At 38.6% G+C, this 19,263-nt stretch overlaps 1 protein-coding gene across 3 annotated transcripts in view; it reads left to right on the top strand.

Annotated features, from left to right (window-relative positions):
* The window catches only part of DACH2 (dachshund family transcription factor 2), a 526,494-nt gene that overhangs the window by 493,642 nt on the left and 13,589 nt on the right, over nucleotides 1-19,263 (top strand). For all 3 annotated transcript variants that reach the window (XM_075068738.1, XM_075068737.1, XM_075068736.1), the window contains 3 exons: nucleotides 10,574-10,719; nucleotides 11,320-11,467; nucleotides 17,505-17,648. In XM_075068738.1, the coding sequence (XP_074924839.1) occupies nucleotides 10,574-10,719; nucleotides 11,320-11,467; nucleotides 17,505-17,648 (438 nt within the window). The remainder of the gene's footprint in view (nucleotides 1-10,573; nucleotides 10,720-11,319; nucleotides 11,468-17,504; nucleotides 17,649-19,263) is intronic.

The following is a 19,263-nucleotide window of genomic DNA, read 5'->3' as shown; positions in this document are numbered from 1 at the left end:
ATATTCCATCTCTTAAAATTATTTAAGCAGGTGCTGTGGGAAGCCATTGCTTTTATAAGGCTCTTCAGATGTTTACAGCAAAACATTTTTTCCCAGTGATTGAATTTTTCAAACTACTAAAATACCACAGAGAAATATGTTTCCCACCAGTTTTATGGCTCCCTGGATGCATTCTCTACAAACCTTCTATCTGCTTGGACACAAACACTCCATTGCAAAAAGATATCTTGCTATTTTAACAGGCTATACTGCTTTGAAAGGACACAGTTGCAGCACCAATGGGAATGTCAGTACCTTAAGAATAATGCTGCTTTAAGGATACTATTTTATTAAAGCAGGCCTGAGTAATTTGTTCCTGACTGTTATACACCCCTATTTTATTAAGGGTATTTTACATCAGTGGAGGAGATTACTACCACTCTTATTTTCTCCACTGCTTGGCTTTAATGTATGGTGTGGGATATAATATTTATTAAGCCTACGCAGCGGAGGACATAATAGCAGAATTGTTCTTTATAACCTATTTCATACAGTTGTAAAATAAACCTTAATAAAACAGAAATAATTACCCAGGAGTAGGAAATGCAGTCTTCAGACTGTTTCAGATATTTTGAAGAATTCTGAAAGTTTAACTGCTGTTTATGCACCTACATTATAAATAGAACTTAATAATAATAATAATAATAATTAATAATATAATAGTAGTAGGGTGCCGTTTAAAGAGATGTGAGATATCAAGTGTGTTATCATAAACTATCTAATATAAAGTGTTTATATATGAAACAAATCTATCACAAATAATGCTTGCACTTGTTGCCTAGAAGGGAATTTTTTTTTGAGGCTTGTGATTACTATTTATTATTTATATTCTGGATGCATCTAAAGGCGCCAGCTGATGGTTATCTTGCTAACACTGCTGTAAAAATAGCAATGTAGACAGTATAGTAACTCCTCACTTAACCTTGTAGTTATGTTCCTGAAAAATGTGACTTTATGCGAAATGATGTTAAGCAAATCCAATTTCCCCATAAGAATTAATGTAACTGGGAGGGGTAGGTTCCAGAGAAATTTTTTTCACCAGGCAAAAGACATTATATACATATAGAATATAAGTTTTAAACAATTTAAAACAAACAGTTTAATATTGTACACAGCAATGATGATTGTGAAGCTTGGTTGAGGTGGTAGAGTAAAGGGTGGAATACTTCCCAGGGAATGCCTTGCTGCTAAATGATGAACTAGCACTCAGCTGAGCCCTCAAAGGTTAGTACGGTGTTGTTAATGTAGCCTCACACTCTACAAGGCAGCATGGACTGAGGCAGGAGGGAAGAAACACAATGGATGCAGGGCAGTGGCTGCAAACACTTCCCTGCAAAAACTGAACACGATGATGAGCCTACACTATCCAGCTGGAGTGCACCACTCCCTCCTCCTGACAGCACATGCATGGCTGCACAGGTGCTAACTTTCCAAGGTGCTGGTGGGTGAGAGAGAGAGACGTGCATTGCCTCTTTAAGTATGCTGATCCCACTTCAAGGACGTTGCCCTATTAAGCAAATCAGCCAGTTCAAACAGGAAGCAACAGATTCCAGCAAGCTCCCTTCTTTCTGTCCCTGAGCCCTGGCCCCCTCCTCCGCTTTGTGGAGAGGGGCTACAGAGTGGGGAGCGGGATCAGGGGGACAGCCTCATATCAGCACCCCTCTCCCCCAGCAAGCAGGAAGCTCCCCGGAGCGGCTCTGAGGCAGAGGGCAGGTCCAGAGCAGCACAGAAGTTGGGGGAGGGACAGCTGACATGCTGCTGGGCAGCTGCTGAGCCACATACTTTACAGGGAATTTAGAGGAGCTGATGGGGGGGGGGGGGCTGCTAGCTGCTAGCCCCCCTGGTTCTAAACCCCACATGGAGGGGCTGCTCTTCCAGAGAATCCGGCAAGCAGTGGACAAACCAGGCAGCTGCCAAACGGCGACATTATAAGGGAGCATTGCGCAACTTTAAAGGAGCTTGTTCCCTAATAGATCAGCGATGTAACAACGAAACAACGTTAATTGGGACAACGTTAAGTGAGGAGTTACTGTACTTTAAAGTTGAAATTTGGACTGGAGCTTGGGTGCTGAAGTCCACCCCCTCCCTATTTTTCAGAGCCCTGCCTGTGAGTTTCACTAACCTTAGTCTGTCGACCTGGGCTGTATAGACATATCCAATGTATGCAATGTTGGGTTAAAATTAAACTCTGGCTGTCATGGGGATCAGGAAGGATCTATATAGTAGATTTGGTTTTGTAAATAAGAAAAATAATGAACTTTTCCCAACTTGATTTTTAGTTTTAAATTATTGAAGTCTTGTAACTCTTAAAAGGTTACTGCTGCATTAGCTAAAATATTGCAGCCTGGCTTCTGTTTGGCAACATTGTTTCCATAGATTCTACGGAAAAAAAGGCTAAAGCAAAAGAATATGGTGGGAAAATGGAAAACCTGTACAAAAATATATTGTTTATATGTGGTAAATAGCCAAATTATTATTAGAGAGAATGAGATGTTAATGAATAGCCAGATCACTGACTCTTTTGGTTCGGGGTTGGGAAAGGGGATTGTTTTAAATTTTATCCTGGTATTTTCTTAAAACCTTCTGATTACACCTCAGCAGGCAACTCCTCTGAAAGAAAGAATTCAAAGTCTAAAACCCTTATGTCCCTTGGATGATCCGTGCTGCTTCTTGGCCTTCTTTGGTTCCCTGTCAGCATGGCTCCTGGTATCGCTTCCACCGCTGGCTGTAGCCCTTAGAGCCTCGCTTAAAGGCTTGGAGGGGGACAGTTTCCACTAAGGAGCTAATATAGCTTTGCACTATATTAATTTCTGAGCAGATTTTCCAACAGAGTTGAGGGAATGATGCATGTAGTTCCCCATCCTCCATGATCTTTACCACCTGTTGTACTACTCCCCTCTGTGTATAGATAGGGCCTGAAGTTATACTAATTATGTAAACTGACATTCTTAAAGTATGTGAGAGGACAGGGCAGTGAGCAAAGAGAGTCAATTAAAAACACCTACAGTATGACAACAAGTAGTAGAGTAATTGCTGAAAAAGAAGTCTTTTCTGCCATGCCCTCCCTTCAACATCTGTTGCTCCATATGGAGTCATAAATATTTGCAACAAAATAGTTGAAGAAATAATCTCAACATTAATAGAAAAAGGCTGAATCTGCCAAGAAAATTTAAGGGTTTTTTTTTCTTGGCAAGTTTTATCCACCCAACCTCATCTGAGAGTTTAAATCTCAGTGGAAGAGTAGTCTGACAGCAGTGAAACCTAAACCTTATCACGAGAAACACATGTTAATTTGAATAGGAAACAGTTAACTCAGAAAGATTTTGTAGACACCATAGTTTTTTGCCCTCTCTTGCTTTGCATCCCTCTGATCCACAAGGGGGAGAACTTTGGAAAGCTCTGTAATAAAAGTGTTCTTGGCTTTTACAGCATAGTTCAAATCCTTGCTTTTGTAGTTGGCCACTAGAAATAATAATTGTATATTTGTGCAGGGGAATGGCACTAGTGAGTGCCTGTTATTTTAATGAAGCTTCAAAAAGTTGTCATATGGCAAATAAAATTTGATAGTACTTGAGTTTTCTTGTAGGATTAAGGACTGCTTTGTAAAGGTCCATTAAGAGAACATCAGTTCAAAACTCAGCATCCAAGTTATGAAAGCTGCATAACTCCTATTAGAACCTAACTAGAATAAAATAACCAGACTACAAATTGTAAATAGTAGGATATTATTTAATATATTGTTTGGTAAGTATTTTATAGGAAATGGCTATTGTATGAGTAGAATTTGCTTGTACTTAGGAGTTTTGTTAAAGAACAGAACCGTACCCAGGTGGTGGTGGGATTTTTTTGAAATTTGTTTTTATTAAACCCTGCATGTCGATTTTTACACTCAAGCTATTTGTAAAGGAGCTCTCAAGACCATTTCCCAGGCTTGACATCAGCAAACAGTATGCATTGTTCCTCAATTTCTTATTCAATATTGCAAAATAAATCACATCTAACTTTGATTCTTTCCTTGTTAAGGTTTAAATTAATAAAAACTACTAGTTTTTATTGTAAGAGCCAAGTATATTTTAAATATGTGCAACTGTAAATAGGTATAATTTTCAATGGTACTAATGAGAGCCCACTGATGTAAATGTCAGATCTGTATAATTATCCAAATGTCCCTTGTTAAAGAGTGTACAGCTAAAGACAAACTGCAAATTGTTGTTTCAACCTATTCTAGTCAAGTTTTTCATTCCAGGGCTATCTCTGACTTGTCTTTCCATTGAAATACTTCCTAAGTGCCTACTTCATAAAATCCTCCTGGTAAATGTACCCTCATAACTCCTGAAAACAGCTCTATAGAAAGGGCAGTATATGCATTGCTTACACTATTTTCTCTTTTATTTACTACTGCAAATAGTCTGCTTTTCTTAAGCCTTCACATTGCGTCAAGTGTTATAGAAGTGATCTACGTTTTCCCCGGGATGTGTTGAAAACAATTAAAAAGGTTTTATTCAACACTTCTTCAAAACAAAATAAATTGATTTTTAGAGTGAGTGGATGAAAAGCACAAGGGAACTGAATAAGGTGATGTGGAGGATAGCTGGCTTTACTGTTTACTGCTAGCTTCCAAAGCTTTTAGGGCATCCTGAAAATTCATACATAATGGTTAAGTTTTATGGTTAAAGTGAGGGGTAAAGTGCACTAGTGAAAAACACTATTGTGACATGAAGTGATATAGAGCCCTTTTTTAAATGGACCAAAGTTCGATCTAAACTTCGTATACTGGAATAATTGCCCTCATTGACCTTCTGCATTCAGGGAGTGTAATTAAGAAAAAAAAGAATTACTTTAAATTTGGCACTTGAATCACATGCTTAAAGCAGTAATTTTTTTTGCCTTGTGCCAGATTAGGAGGCGGCATCATTTTACTCATTGATGAAAGGAACTGCTCACCTCCTGGCACAGAAGCAATGAGGGTTTGCAGGGCGATTAAGTCATTGCAGACAGATAACTATCTTTGCAGACTTCATGTATATTCCATACATGTTTGAAATAAACACATCTTCTTTACTATCTGTCCCACTGTAGCGGAAACTGATCTCACGACTTACTAAGGAAGCATTGAAGCTGCCAAGATTAAAAAAAAAAAAATCAAACAAAATCTTAATTTTGATAAACAGCCCTGCGTGAGTTTGAGGGCCTGAGCCTACAAGAGGATCCACAGGTGTCAACCCTTAGCTTGATGAGAATCCTACTAAAATAAATTGTCAAGAGTTCCACTGACTTTCAGGCATAAGTATCCTTGTGGGTGCATCCCTTTGGAGGATCAGGACCTAAATCTGTGTACAGGGAGACGACAGTAATACTAGAGAGCAGTGTCTGTTGACTTCAGTTAGAGTTGTAGATGTTCAGTTCTTCTAAAAGATAGGTGCACAGTTCTATACCACCTACTATATACAACTACAGGCATCTTTTTTTAAATAGGTACAGGAGAGAATACACTGCTGCAGAATATTTTTCCTTTAATGAAACATATGGGACCTGGTCCTAAAATGGGGACAATTTGATTAAAAAAATGTTGAAAGGGAATAATGTTTTCAGTAGTAGGTAGACATTTTAATTTATCCCAGGAAGTTGGTTCAGAGGAAGATCAGTATTTGTAACTGTATCTTCAATCCCTTCCCCCCATTTTGTCTATACCTTTCCCGTAAGGATGTAGGTTTCCACCACTTCATCACTTGGAGAAAAAAAATACAAAGGGTTATCACTATCATGCTTATTCTTAATTTCTTCTTGACAACTTTTGAGAAGTCTTTGTCCATCACAAGCAGGGCACATTGCCTAAATAGCACTGATGATTCATTAATAAAGACCAGAAATTTAAGTGATACTAAGCAAGAGAAAAAGAGCCTGGTATGGTTACAAACCAAACAAAAAAAATGCTAGAAACTAAAACTTAAGTCTAGGAAGTTATATCTTTGCCTACAACAGTTTCTCACTTAAGCTAGTTTCCAGCTGCTCCTTCCTTTCAGGCCAAGAGGCTCCAACTTTCACAGACTCATACGGTGCTGCACCCTACATGGTGGATAAAAAGGCTTTTTTTCCTTCCCTTATGTTACTCACACTCCATTGTCTCCACTGTGAGAGCCAGGAGGGTATCCTGAGATGCAGACTCTGTCACTTGGCATGTTTACTAAGTTGTCTTCTCTGCTTGTTTGCATGATGGCATTGGTTACCTTATATGTGTGTAAATATACTTTCATTGTTCTCTGTATGTAATCAAGCTGGTCAGACAGGAAAGCCACATTGCTTTGTCAGGCTTCTTGCATGCTCTGCCTGCCAGACACGGGTTTTTTTAAGACCATATTTACAGCATGCACATATTAAAAAAAGAAAACACCCTCTCTCTACACTACCCATACATACATAACACAATGATTTGTCAGCCCCCATGAGTCACCAGTTTATGTATGATCCCTTATATGGCTGCTTTTAGATAAATATTATGATAACTATGTGTTGTATGTGTCAGACCTGATATGCGTTAATGTATGGTGGGCCCTCTGCCACTTGGCAGCGAGGGAGCGCTTACGGTCATACGTAGTCTTATGGACTAGTGCAGCTGTGTCAGCCCCAATATTGCCAGTAGAGTTTCCCAACCGATTATATTTGTGCTAGTTCTGACAACCTACGGCTAAGCCCTACACAAGTAATTTTTTTACTCTGCCTCCCCAACCCAACCCCACACGTTTGTCACCTCTCCTCAATTGTAAACCCTTTGAGGCTATCACTATAGGTGCTTGGGTTGGGGAGATAGGGTAACAAAATTAATCAGCTGTGTGTAGACGTTAGCCAATCAGGAGCAATGGGTGCCAACTTACTTGGTGGGCTTATAAATAATGTTTTAGGATGTGAATAGAAGGGAACTAGATTGTTCTCATACTCGTGGTCTATCAAGTGTGTGAGGTGCATATCACATAAGAGTTAAAAGAATGTGCTTAACTAGCAGATTTCTTCTTTAATAAAACTATTGACTAGCCTATTGGTAGTGCGCTGCACTTTCAGGTTGGAGACTAGTCAATAGCATCTATTCCCAGTCCTGATTTTTAGTCCATAGGCTGGGGTTTCACTTCCCAATCAGGACTGGGCAAGAGACTGGTGAGCCAAAAGATGAACTACAGTGGGCTGTTGGAGCTACAGAAATTTTTTAGCCATCTAAAACGTAATTTTTAGGAGTAGCATTTCTTTTCTGCAAATATAATTCTTGCCTTCCTTTATGTCTAGTCAGCACAGCCTCAAGCAAGAAATTAAAATAAAAAGACTTGCCCTCTAAATGGACTCCTGAATGCTATTACAAAGTGTGCCAGGTTTAACAAACAGGCTCAATAAAAGCAGGCTTCACTTTGCCTCAATAAATGGAAAGGTTGTTTGTGTCCTTGGTTAGATAGTAGTTATCCCAGCTGTATTTCTTGTTTATTCTATTGTGTTATATGTATGAATGCTGCTTTTAATATGTACAGTTCTAGTGGGCTTTAATTTCAAAATGTTTCAGTCAAAACCTTTTCTCCTTTTATTGTAAAAATATGTACTTATTTAACCCACAAAACATGCTTCCAGCACTTGCCCACTTTTTAATTACTTTGTCAATTAGAATTTCTCAAGCCTTACTAATACATTTCTGATGTGTGCACTTATTTAGACTGTGGACAAAATGTAGACACTATTCAGATGTGAAGACCTATTACAAGATTGAAATATATTTCTAATGCATTTATCATTCATCTTTGCAGTGTGTGATTTCAATCAGAAAAAAATGATGAATGGTTTGACAGTTTCCACCCATATACGCTAAAACATAATATGCTTCTACTAGTTTTCAGCTATTATAGACTTTAACATGCAATGTGACCTTGGTCTGCAAAGCATGTTTGGTTAGCACAAAAACTTAATCATAAGGAGTCATAAGTAGAATCCTTCTTCTTTACTGCCCTTTTTCTGGGACTAGGAAATTTATTGCTTGTGGGACAGGTAGGATATGAACAATGGGCCAAATAGAGTCCAGGGTTATCTCATCTGTGTGAAAACTGCTGCTGAAAATCGATGTGACCTCTGCTACACTGTCATCCCAGTTCCCACCCTCTGTGTCCTATTTGTCTTCTGGTAGAAGCTTAGATCTGTGTGCTGTCTCCATGTGTCTCTCTTGGGCCAGATTATCAAAATGAATCATTGCCTGCATACCTCTTATATTTCTATTTATTTTCCTGGTGTTGACTAGGTCTGATGAAATATGATTCTTTTTGCATTTGATCCTCACTGCAGCAAGCAGCACCTAATTTAGCTGTGTCTCTCTCTTTAAAGAAGAGTAATACTATTTTGAAACTTCAATCTACTGTATAGCAACATTACAAACCATAGACCATGAAACCTGTCTTCACAGTCAATAGTAATTTTCCTTTCAGCCAATTTAATAGTATTACTTTCATCTCCAAGTAGGAGAGATTTCTAGACATTTTAAAGCTGTTATAGTTTTCTGTTATGCATACTTTATGTATTGCTCTCCTTTTGAGATGCCACTTTTGTTTAGCCTGCCTTAACTCTGTAGCATAAATGTCATTTCTGTGTCATATCATATGCAACAGATAATGAATTAATTTTAAGAATTCTACTTCTTATATAAAATATTTAAATAGGAGAAATGGTGAATCAGTAAGAATGCAATGGTCTGAATATGAACCACAGTTGTTTAAAAACAGATAATTTATATGACATAGATCTAGTTTCTAAAATGTTAGCTGCATAGATGTGAATCTGATGTAGGCTTTTGTTATTAATACTTGAGGCATCATTATGAAGATGTTCCATTTAATGCTCCCACATAGTGAAGACAAAATACTCCTTAATATAGATTTCAATAAATACAGGAAAACTACTAGCACTCCTGGGTTAGTTGTCGGCAAATGTATTTCAGAAACATAACACGTTATCTTGTTCAAGAGATGCCTAAGGAATTTGTTTTTCAAGCTATATAACATTCCCAATGTAAAGACCTGCAGTTTAATTTCTGTCATAGTATTTGTAACTGATGTACTGATTCCCTCCGACATTTTTTTTAAATGCTGTGAGGGAAAGCCCTGTAAATGTGATGTGATCTAATTGTAAATCTTAGAATGAATATGACCATGGGACTTGACAAATGAAACTATCAGGATTGGTTGTGCAATTGCCTTTAGAAAACACATGCATCATGAATTTATGATCAATATATTAGTTTCAAGCTTTACTAAAAAGCAATTGCTGTGAAGATGTTCTTCATAACTTCTGCAACTGCCAAAGGAATTAAAGGGATGTTTCATGGATTCCAAAGGAACACTACACAGATATATTTCTAGACATTTTAGATTCAAAGAGTGTACAACAAAACGTCTGAGGTAAAATAACCAACTGAAGTTTTTTTGTTCTATAGGTCTCAACAGTAAGCTTGATGCTAAATCCATTATGTGTAGAGGATTTTAAAAAAAGGTGATATGTCAGTTATTGCTCTGCAACAGTGGTTTGCAAATTTTATTCATTTGTGGATTCCTAAAAAATTTCAAATGGTGGCGCAAACCTCTTCGGAAATCTTAGACATAGGCTGTGGACCCTGAGAGGTCTGCAGACCACAGGTTGAAAACTACTGCTCCACAATATTCATTAGTGACAGTGTTAATTCATAAAAAAATGCTTTGGGCTCAGACAGGTTGGTGAAAAACATTTAAAAATTATGTTGTTTCTTTGAAGATTAACTTTTTACATCAATGTGTTGCCTGTCAAATAGAGAATACTATATTGGGCCAGGATCCTGCAATTTATAAAAGGCACACCAGTTTGGCTACATATTGTAAATTGTAGAAGGGGTTCTCCCTACTCTAGCATGATACTGCCCCCTTACTTCAGAATACACCCTTTCTCTTTTTACCCTAGATGAAACAACTCACCTAAAATACTCAAAGCATATTTAGCTAATGCTGAACACTTGAAAGGATGACAATGGCAAGATAATCTGTAGGAAAATCTGCACTGACACTTCACATACAACTGAGACTCAATGTCATCAAGGCAAGAGGGAATAACTGAGTTGATTATACTGTTGACTCTGGGAGGAGAAAATTAAAGGGAAGGAGAACTATAGAGGATGTCTTTGGTTGTAACAGAAAAACCCTACTTTTCATTATTCTCTGATAAACAATTCAGATCTAATGACCTGAGTAACATAGCTATAATTCTGTAATATACTGACATTTGGGGTATAACATAATATTTGTGCACCTCCTCCAGGCTGCTCAGCATGGTTTTTCTTTAACTTGTACTATGTTTCAGTCTTACCGTAATCACAATCCTTGCTACCGTAAGACAAACTATGCCAATTTTGCTATAATAGTTATGAGTTGATTTCAAGGTGAATAAAGTCCTGGCCTTTAAACATTTCAGTCACCTGCCTGTTTAAGAAGGTTGCCATTGACAATATATTAACTTTCTGGTGTTGCTTTCTAATATGTCTTTACAGAAGTGGTCCAAATTGCTATTCCAATAATGAAACCAACCTTAGATAAAGTCCAACTGGCTGGACAGACCTTGCCTCCTGGATTTCCTGCACCATTTCTTTTTGCTGATGGTTTATCATCAGTAGAAACTCTATTAACCAACATTCAGGTAAATTATTGGGACCAGAGCTACATAATGATAAATTAACTCATAAAGAATGAACATGCAGCATTCCCATTTATTTAGTAATTCATACATTCTACAAAATCATATTTCTATGGATTCAGAGTAATCTGTAAAATCAGATCTCTTTTAATGAGATTTTTTTAAGCAAACTGAAGAATGCTAGCTACACTTGATAGTTTGTTTAAAATGCAATGCAAGAATTAAACTTTTCAGAACAGCAGTAAGATGTCTCTCTTGAGTTTTTCCCTCAATTGTACAGAACATGCATATACATATATGCAGTTGCTTTGTTTGTGTTTCTTGAGTCCTCACATGTCTTTTACTTAAGTTTCATTTTTGTGTGATAAAAAACCTCAACAGGATGAATTTGGAAAAGCTATTTTGAATGAGTTCACACCCCAAAGTTTCTCATAGAATATAAAATATGATATAGCTGCCTAATCACCTTAGTTGTATTCAAAGGTCTACAAGTCATATTTTTTTCTATTTGCTACATATAATAAGATCAAATGATGATGCTTTATGCTACCATTGAGATTAAATGAAATTTTTCACAAGGCTGATGTATGTGTGTGCTTTTAGGGTCTACTGAAAGTAGCAGTGGACAATGCACGAGTCCAGGAAAAACAGATACAGCAGGAAAAGAAAGAGTTAAAGATGGAGCTTTGTAGAGAGAGAGAACTGAGAGAGAGCTTAGAAAGGCAACTTACAGCTGAGCTGCAAAGCAGAGGTAAGTGACTTAAGAATGGACTTTAGATATGTTTTGCCTGCTCTGAGGTCCTGGTGAGTTGGGCTTAGCTAGCAATCATAGATTAGCATAATGCAGTAGTGGACAAACTAATAAAGAAAGATTTAAGTTTTAATGTAAAACAAGTTTTTCTTCAGGCAGATTGGAAAAAAAATGACTGTAGGACTGTTTCCTAGAGGATACCTGGCCACAAAATATTTTGGCAGCTCCCCTAGTTGAGAGCTGATTCAGTTCCATGGCTTTCACATGTATTATTACCAGTCCATCTGTGGGTTCTTAACTTGAATTCTGGATCTGGCAGCTTTAATTTATTCTGTGTTTCCAACTATTTTCTTCACCAGTGAGGAGCGGTCTTATTCTGAGAAAGATTCACAAGGAAAGTACATTTCTAAAATGTGTTTACACCAGAATTTCTTTCATCATCTTCCCTCTGAAATAGCCCATCCTTATAATTATTACACTAAGAGAGAGGCTAGTCAGTTAGCTTCATTTGCAGATGACTCCAGTGCCACACCATGGATCAGCTGGGAGGAGAAGATGCTTATCCAAAACTGTCCTTCCCTTAGATCAGAAGCAAATAACCTTACTAATTCTCCTGTCATATTGTGGAGGGAAATACAATATAGCTCTTAAACTGGGTCTTGTAAGGCTGTAACATGAAACATAATCACAACAGCACCATGATTGTGTTAGTTTTATAATATGAATCTTTAAGTGTAACATTTTTCACTGTGGTATTGCAAAGAGAGCAGACTTGTCCAAAGTTCAGAATCTACATTAAGGCGAATATGAAATGAGTAAAAGTTATACTGAACGTGCTAAAATACTGTCCATAGATTATCTCAAAATTCTACCCTTACGTGCATATTTGCAGCTTCTCCTGAAGTTGAGACTGGATTATGGGGACAACTCCTGTTCTCAGTGTCAAGCCTGAGTAGATGGGCTTGGCCTGGGGAACTCTAGGAGTCAGAAGTGAATGGAGAGAAAACTCCCTGGAGATAATTAAATTGCAGAGGACCTGCAATTTGTTGTACCCCCATAATTCAAAGGAAAGAAAGCCTGGTATATTCTCAGAAGGTGAAATTCACCCCTATGTAAAAGGCCAGCAAAAAATCTGTGCATCGCTTAAGGTTCACTTAAACCATCACAATCCTTACATGAGACTTAAGTGATGTATAGACTTTGGTGGCCTCCAGCACAGGACTGAGTTTCACCAACAATCATTGATGCATCAGCCTTGGTTTTGTTCCTCTCCCAGACTATCTCCATCAGTGCAGAAAGAGCTCCCATGGACCTGGACTTTGTTACACAAAAGAGTGCTCAGAGATTGCTGAATTCCCAGCATCATGTCCCCCTCCCCACATTATAGTGGAGCTGCAGTTCCTAGTGGAACCTCTATGGCTGAATGGAGTAAGAAAGCATATTGGAAGATTGAAACTGAACCAGGCTTTGGTAGTCTCAAGATGCTGCTGTATCTGAAAATAAACAGAATTAAATACCTTCATAAAACTGCCACAACTTTATAATCTACATGATAAGAGAACCATTCCCTCTCTACTTTAAGGAAGTATTTTGATTACATTTTAAAATATTAAAAAGCACTAAAGTCCTTCCACTGCAGTCTTAGACCAGATAGATGGACATTGGCAATATATTCATCTGAGATGATCTGAACTATAACTTCAATATATAATTTCAGTTTTAAATGTAGTATGAAATTAGTTGAAAGGACTTTTCAATGCAGGCTGGGCCGCTTGACTTCGAGTACGCCAGTTATTTCAGTGGAGACTACTTGTACGTGTAAAGAAGCTGGTTTTGGCTGCCCTCTAACTATATCGCTAGAGAGAGCTGGGTAAAGTACTTGCAGCAAACAACTGATGTGAACATGGAAACAGTGAGCCACAGACACCATAATAGGTTAAATGCAGAGGCCGTAACTTTATTACCTGACTGGGGTAACCACCCTAAACTACCTGGCAGGGTTGTCCAGTATGAACCAATGGACACCGGTGGCCCTGATGGACTGTAAATCTGGGGTGAGTGTGAAAGCCATGCACTCTCAGTTCTAGGGTCCTGACCCACCTTATTGCTGGAGGTAGGAGAGATGAGGGGAGCCACAAAATGCAGCAGACAGTGCCATGCCATGTGTGTCCAGAACCAATGGCCAAGCAGCCCACTGGATTTAGGGCCCTCAGTTAGACCCTTCTGAACTCATCAAAGTTATGATAATTGTAATTGAACATGAAAAACCCATACAGCTTTGTGTCAATTTCACCATATGGGAAAAGTCACTTCCAGACCCCAAAACTGACAACCATTATAGTCCCCAGCATGCTAATTAAAAGGTGGATATGCCAGAGATGAAACCAGGACCTTGCAATGGCTACCATGCATGGGAAGCAGACTGTATCTCTCCTTCCCCTCTTCCATCAACCAGGTGACAGCTAATCACCTGGCCTCGCACCACTCCCAGTGCCCAGTAGCAGCAATAGGGACTGGGACAAGCACCCAGCTGAAGCATGCGACACCACAATTTCTCTTTCCTTTACAGTATGCAGAAGGAAAAGGGTCGGGACAATGAATCATAGAAATGTAGGGTGGGAAGGGGCCTTGAGAAGTCATCAAGTCCAGCTGCCTGTGCTGAAGCAGGACAATACCTCGACCATTCCTGACAGGTGGTTGTGCAATCTGTTCTTAAAAACCTAAAATTATGGGGATTCCATTGGAAGCCTAAGCCAATGGTTAACTACCTTTATAGCTAACACATTCTTCCTAAATTTCCCTTGCTACAGATTAAGCCCATTATTTCTTGTCCTACCTTCAGTGGACATGGCAAACATCACCATCCTCTTTCTAACAGCCCTTAACGTATCTATAGACTTTCAGGTTCTCTTCTCAATACTGAACATGCCCAGGTTTTTAACCTTTGCTCATAGGTCAGATTTTCTAAACTTTTTATAATTTTTGTTGCTCGCCTCTGGACTCTCTCCAGTTTGTCCCCATCTTTCCTAAAGCATTGGACACAGTACTCCCGATGAGGTCTCACCAGTGCTAAGTAGAGTGGGATGACGACTTCCCGTGTCTTACATATGACACTCCTTTTAATGCATCCCAGAATATTAGCCTTTTTCAAAACTGCATCACACTGTTGACTCCTATTCAATTTGTGATAACCCCCAGATCCTTTTCAGCAGTACTACCACCTAACCAGTTATTCCCCATTTTATAGTTGTGTATTTGATTTTTCCTTCCTACAGCACTTTTCTTTACTGAAATTCATATTGTTGATTTCAGACCTATTTGCCAAGGTCATTAAAGGGCACCTGCGGGAGCCATATTGAACTCTTACTGTTCTCTCCGCATTGGGACAGTTTTCAGGTGTGCCTTTAATATCTCCTTAAGAAACTGCCAGTCCTCCTGAACTCCTTTCCCCTTCCATTTCCTTCTCATGGGACCTAACCTATCAGTTCTCTGAATTTGTTAACATCTGTTTTTTGAAGTCTATTGTTCTTATTCTCCTGCTCTCACTCCTTCCTTCCCTTAGAATCATGAAATTTATCCTTTCAGAGTCACTGTCACTCAAATTGTCCTCCATCTTCATATTTGCTCCCAATTTCTCCCTGCTGCTCAGACTCAAGCTTAAAACGGCTGTCTCTCTGGTTACTTCCTCCACTTTCCAAAACAAAAAGTCGCCCCCAATACCTTCCTGGAACTTATTGCAAAGTTTGTGTTTTGCCATATTTCTTTCCCAACTGATGTCTGGGTAGTTAAAGTCCACCATTACTATCAGGTCTTGTGTTTTGGATATTTTTGTTATTCCTTATCCAACACCTTCCTGACTGTATAGTCTACAGTAGACCCGACATTAACCCTATTTTTTGTACCCCTTCTACCTTTACCAAGAGACCTTCAATTGGTCTGTCTCTCACCTACTGCTGGACCTCAAAACAAGTATATATATTCTCAATATATAAAATAACATCCCTTCCTCCATCCTGCCTGTCTTTCCTGAACAAGCTATACCCCTCTATATAAATATTCCAGTCACAAGACTGATCCCACCAGGTCTCTTTGATGCCAGTTAAATCATAAATTAGCTTTTGGATTAATACTTCAAGTTCTTCCTGTTTATTCCCCATACTCCTTCCATTTGTGTATAGGCATCTAAGCTGTTGACATGATTCCCTCACTGATTTCCTGCTTATTGCTCCTGGGACCCTAATGTAATTTTCCTTGTCCCGCCAACATCTAGGCCTCTTTTTAACTTGCCCTTTTTATTCTTCCCGGTGGGCTTTTGTTCCCATTTAATGCTCTCAGTTAATATTTGAGGGACTGAGTCACCCTTCCTCAAGGCATGTAGCACTGTTCTTTACAAGTAGTTCCCCTACCAATGAAACAATAGGACTGCATGCAGAATAAGGTTGAACTCATCTTGAAGCAAGGTAGCTGAATCTAGGTCTTAATCTTCCCAACTATCGTAAAGGATACTGAAGCAGTTTCAGGAAAAGCATTGTCATTTTTTGAGCTCTTCAAAGAAAATGGCATTCCAAGGGATAGTGCATGCTCCTGGGACTCAGGAGACCTTAATCTCTGCCATTGATCTTCCGGGTGACCTTGAGCAAGTCACTGCACTTCTTTGTGTCTCAGTTTCCCCATCTGTTCAGTGGGGAAAATAATACATAACTCCGTTGTAAAGTGCTTTGAGATCTACTGATGAAAAAGCAGTATTTAAGAGCTAGATATTATTCTTATAATACTTTTACCTATTTTGACCTGAGTGTTGGAGTCTGGATCTGGTGGGTTGTTTCTGTTAGGAGGAGAAATTGATGACAGAATCAGATATTTCTTAGATCCAGTCCTGATTTGGTTTGTTATTTAAACACAAATAATATACAAAGACCTATTTTCCTGAACACAATAAGACTCAAACAGCAGGAGGCAGTCTCTTTGCTGACAGTTCCAAGCCTCTTTCCAGTTAACACTATGCCCCAAAATCTCTCTCTCTGGGCTTTCTCTCAGAAGTACGCTCCTGCTACTGTTCTGATTGTCTCCTGGCTTTCTCCTTCTCTCCATATCTTGGGCTGCTTCTGCTCACAAATACAGACACCTCCATCAAACAATATCCAACCCCCTGCATTTGCATTCAGTTCCTGGTGCAGCACCTCCACCCACATAGCTCAGCTTTTGCCTGGCCTTGCAAGTGGTCGTGGCTCCTGCGGTTTCAGCCATTTTACTCCAAAATGAGTCTGACTGCTTCTTACATTTATCGTGAATGAAGGACACTCTCATGCCCACCAGCTGCCATGAAGTTTCACCCCAACTCCATAATAGTATTTATATTATTATTATTCATTCCAGAGTTTATGGTACCTGGAAATTCAAACATAGCAAATTTCATTTCCTTTTAATATTGGAAAATACCACTGGATGTCAAAGTAGTAAATAAATGCTCTGTATGTCTATGTGAATATCACTGGTCCCCAGCATGTGACACCTGCTTTGCATACATTACTAATATAATTGGAGTTGTATGTAGAAAGCAAACAGTCATTGGGGAAGGTGGGTCTAATATTCTTAATGACGAAGGGAAGAGTTGGAATGGAATGCTAGACACTTATGTCATTACTGAGGAAATTAATTTTTTATTAGACTGGGTGTAGAACAAAACTTCAAGTCCAAACTCCCTCAAACTTTGTGAAATGCAAATCCAAAACTAGTCCAAATTTCACTGCTAGTCCCTCAGCCTGATTCTGTCATGCCTGCCTACACTGAATGGTATACTGACATCAATGGGATTGCTCACTCCCATTGAGGATAGCGGGATCAGGACATTTAAAATTTAATGATCCAAACATTTCACATTTTGGATATGGATCTATAATTTTTGTAACAGGCCTATTTCTGATATTTTCCTCTCCTGGCTCCAGAGAGCTTGAATGTCAGCTGATAAGTACCTTTGTTATGAAAGCATTATTTATAGCTTACTTAATGAAGTCTTTGCACTACATTTATTTTCTAGCAACAATTCAAAAGCGCTTGAAGAAAGAGAAAAAAGCAAAGAGAAAATTGCAGGAAGCCCTGGAGTTTGAATCAAAGAGGAGAGAACAAGTGGAACAGGCACTTAAACAGGCCACGTCGGGTGATGGTCTCAGGATGTTAAATGGTAACGTTTTAGCTGGACTTTGACAATTAAGTTTGAATTATGTTTATCAGTTGTAATTAGCTGGAAAATATAAAATAGTACTAGAGATGCAAAAAACAAAGTCTAGTTTTTAAACATGAGCCTTGTCCAGACATAATTAAAAAAACAAATTTAACTCAAGTGCTCTGGGTCATGAATTAAACAAGATCGAGATCTAGAAAGAAAGAGGAGGGCAGACATACAGCAAATGCAGGAATGCCAGGAAATACTACACATTATTACCCTAGAAACCTGTTAACAGTGATGGCTGGGGCTGTGTGAAACTTATGGGTTTCAGTTTATATGAGATTCTGTGACTTTCCCATCTGTGCAGATATAGTTTCATGACTATTGAATTTCATTCTAAAAGTTCAACTTGTTCAAACTCATTATGAACTTGTTCAAACTGAAGACTTATTAAGCTTATTACGGGCTTGTCTAGACTGGCAACATTAAAATGCTGCTGCGGCAGCGCTTTAACATGGCTTGTGTAGTAGCGGCACAGCGCTGCAAGAGAGTTTTCCCAGCACTCTACAGAAACCACCTCCACGAGGGCGCAGCTTCCAGCGCTGGTGCACTGTCTATACTTGCACGTTATAGTGCTGAAACTTGCAGCGCTGAGAGGGTTTTTTTTACAAAGCAAGAAAGTTGCAGCGCTAAAAAGTGCCAGTATAGACAAGCCCTACATTGTGTAAATCTTTGTGACTGCTTAGGTTAACAGCCATCTCAAATATTGTAAAACAAAACCACACAACTTAATTTCCAGAAATGTGTGAATAACCAGGGACAACAAGTTCTATCAAGTGATATTAAAAAATATTGAGTCTAAAGAGATCTGAACAAAAATTAGCACTTCTGTTTCTGTATTTGAAACTGAAACTAGCTAGTTTTCACTTGGTTTCAGGTTCTATAGCAAAAGGTTTACACTGCCAGTCAACTGATGACTGTGTTGGAGTAAACTGAATTTTGATCTAATTGCTTGATTTTTTTCAGAGGTGCCAAGGATCTGCAACTCCCATTGACTTCACTGAAATTTGTAGATGCTCAGCATTTCTGAAAATCATGTCAGGGTTGTCAGTACTCCGCTAATTTTATCAGCATATAGTTAAATCTACAATTAATTGTGCTCCTTTAGACATTTAGGCAACTACTTAATTTGCAATCAGGTAGATGTCTATAGTTAACGCCTGCAAGAAGCACAAATGCTGGTTATAGATGTTAATCTGATTTTACTGGCAAATCAGGTAGCTCATTAGCACCTAACACCACAATTTAATTGCAGGTACAATTTTATGCCCACAAAATTTGAAGGGTGATTGTGAGGAATTTTTTTTTTTTGTAATTAACTCTGATGGTCTGTCCCTGTAACAGATATTGTTGTTAGTTACAGATGATTTTGTTGTTTTATGAACATACAGCATATATTTTGAAAGGTTAATAAAACCCTTTAGAAATATGTGCTGAATGCTCCAGATAATTAGGAAAGGAGGACATTCAAATTATTGCTAGTTTAAAATGCAGCCTTTGTTCTTATTTATTCCTTCAGATCCATGACATTCAGACCAAGTGACACACTCTCTGTGTGATGCACCAGCAT

Source organism: Chelonoidis abingdonii, chromosome 8 (assembly GCF_003597395.2).
Source record: "Chelonoidis abingdonii isolate Lonesome George chromosome 8, CheloAbing_2.0, whole genome shotgun sequence".
NCBI classification, from domain to species: Eukaryota; Metazoa; Chordata; order Testudines; family Testudinidae; genus Chelonoidis; species Chelonoidis abingdonii.
This window is presented reverse-complemented; position numbering and strand designations above follow the sequence as displayed.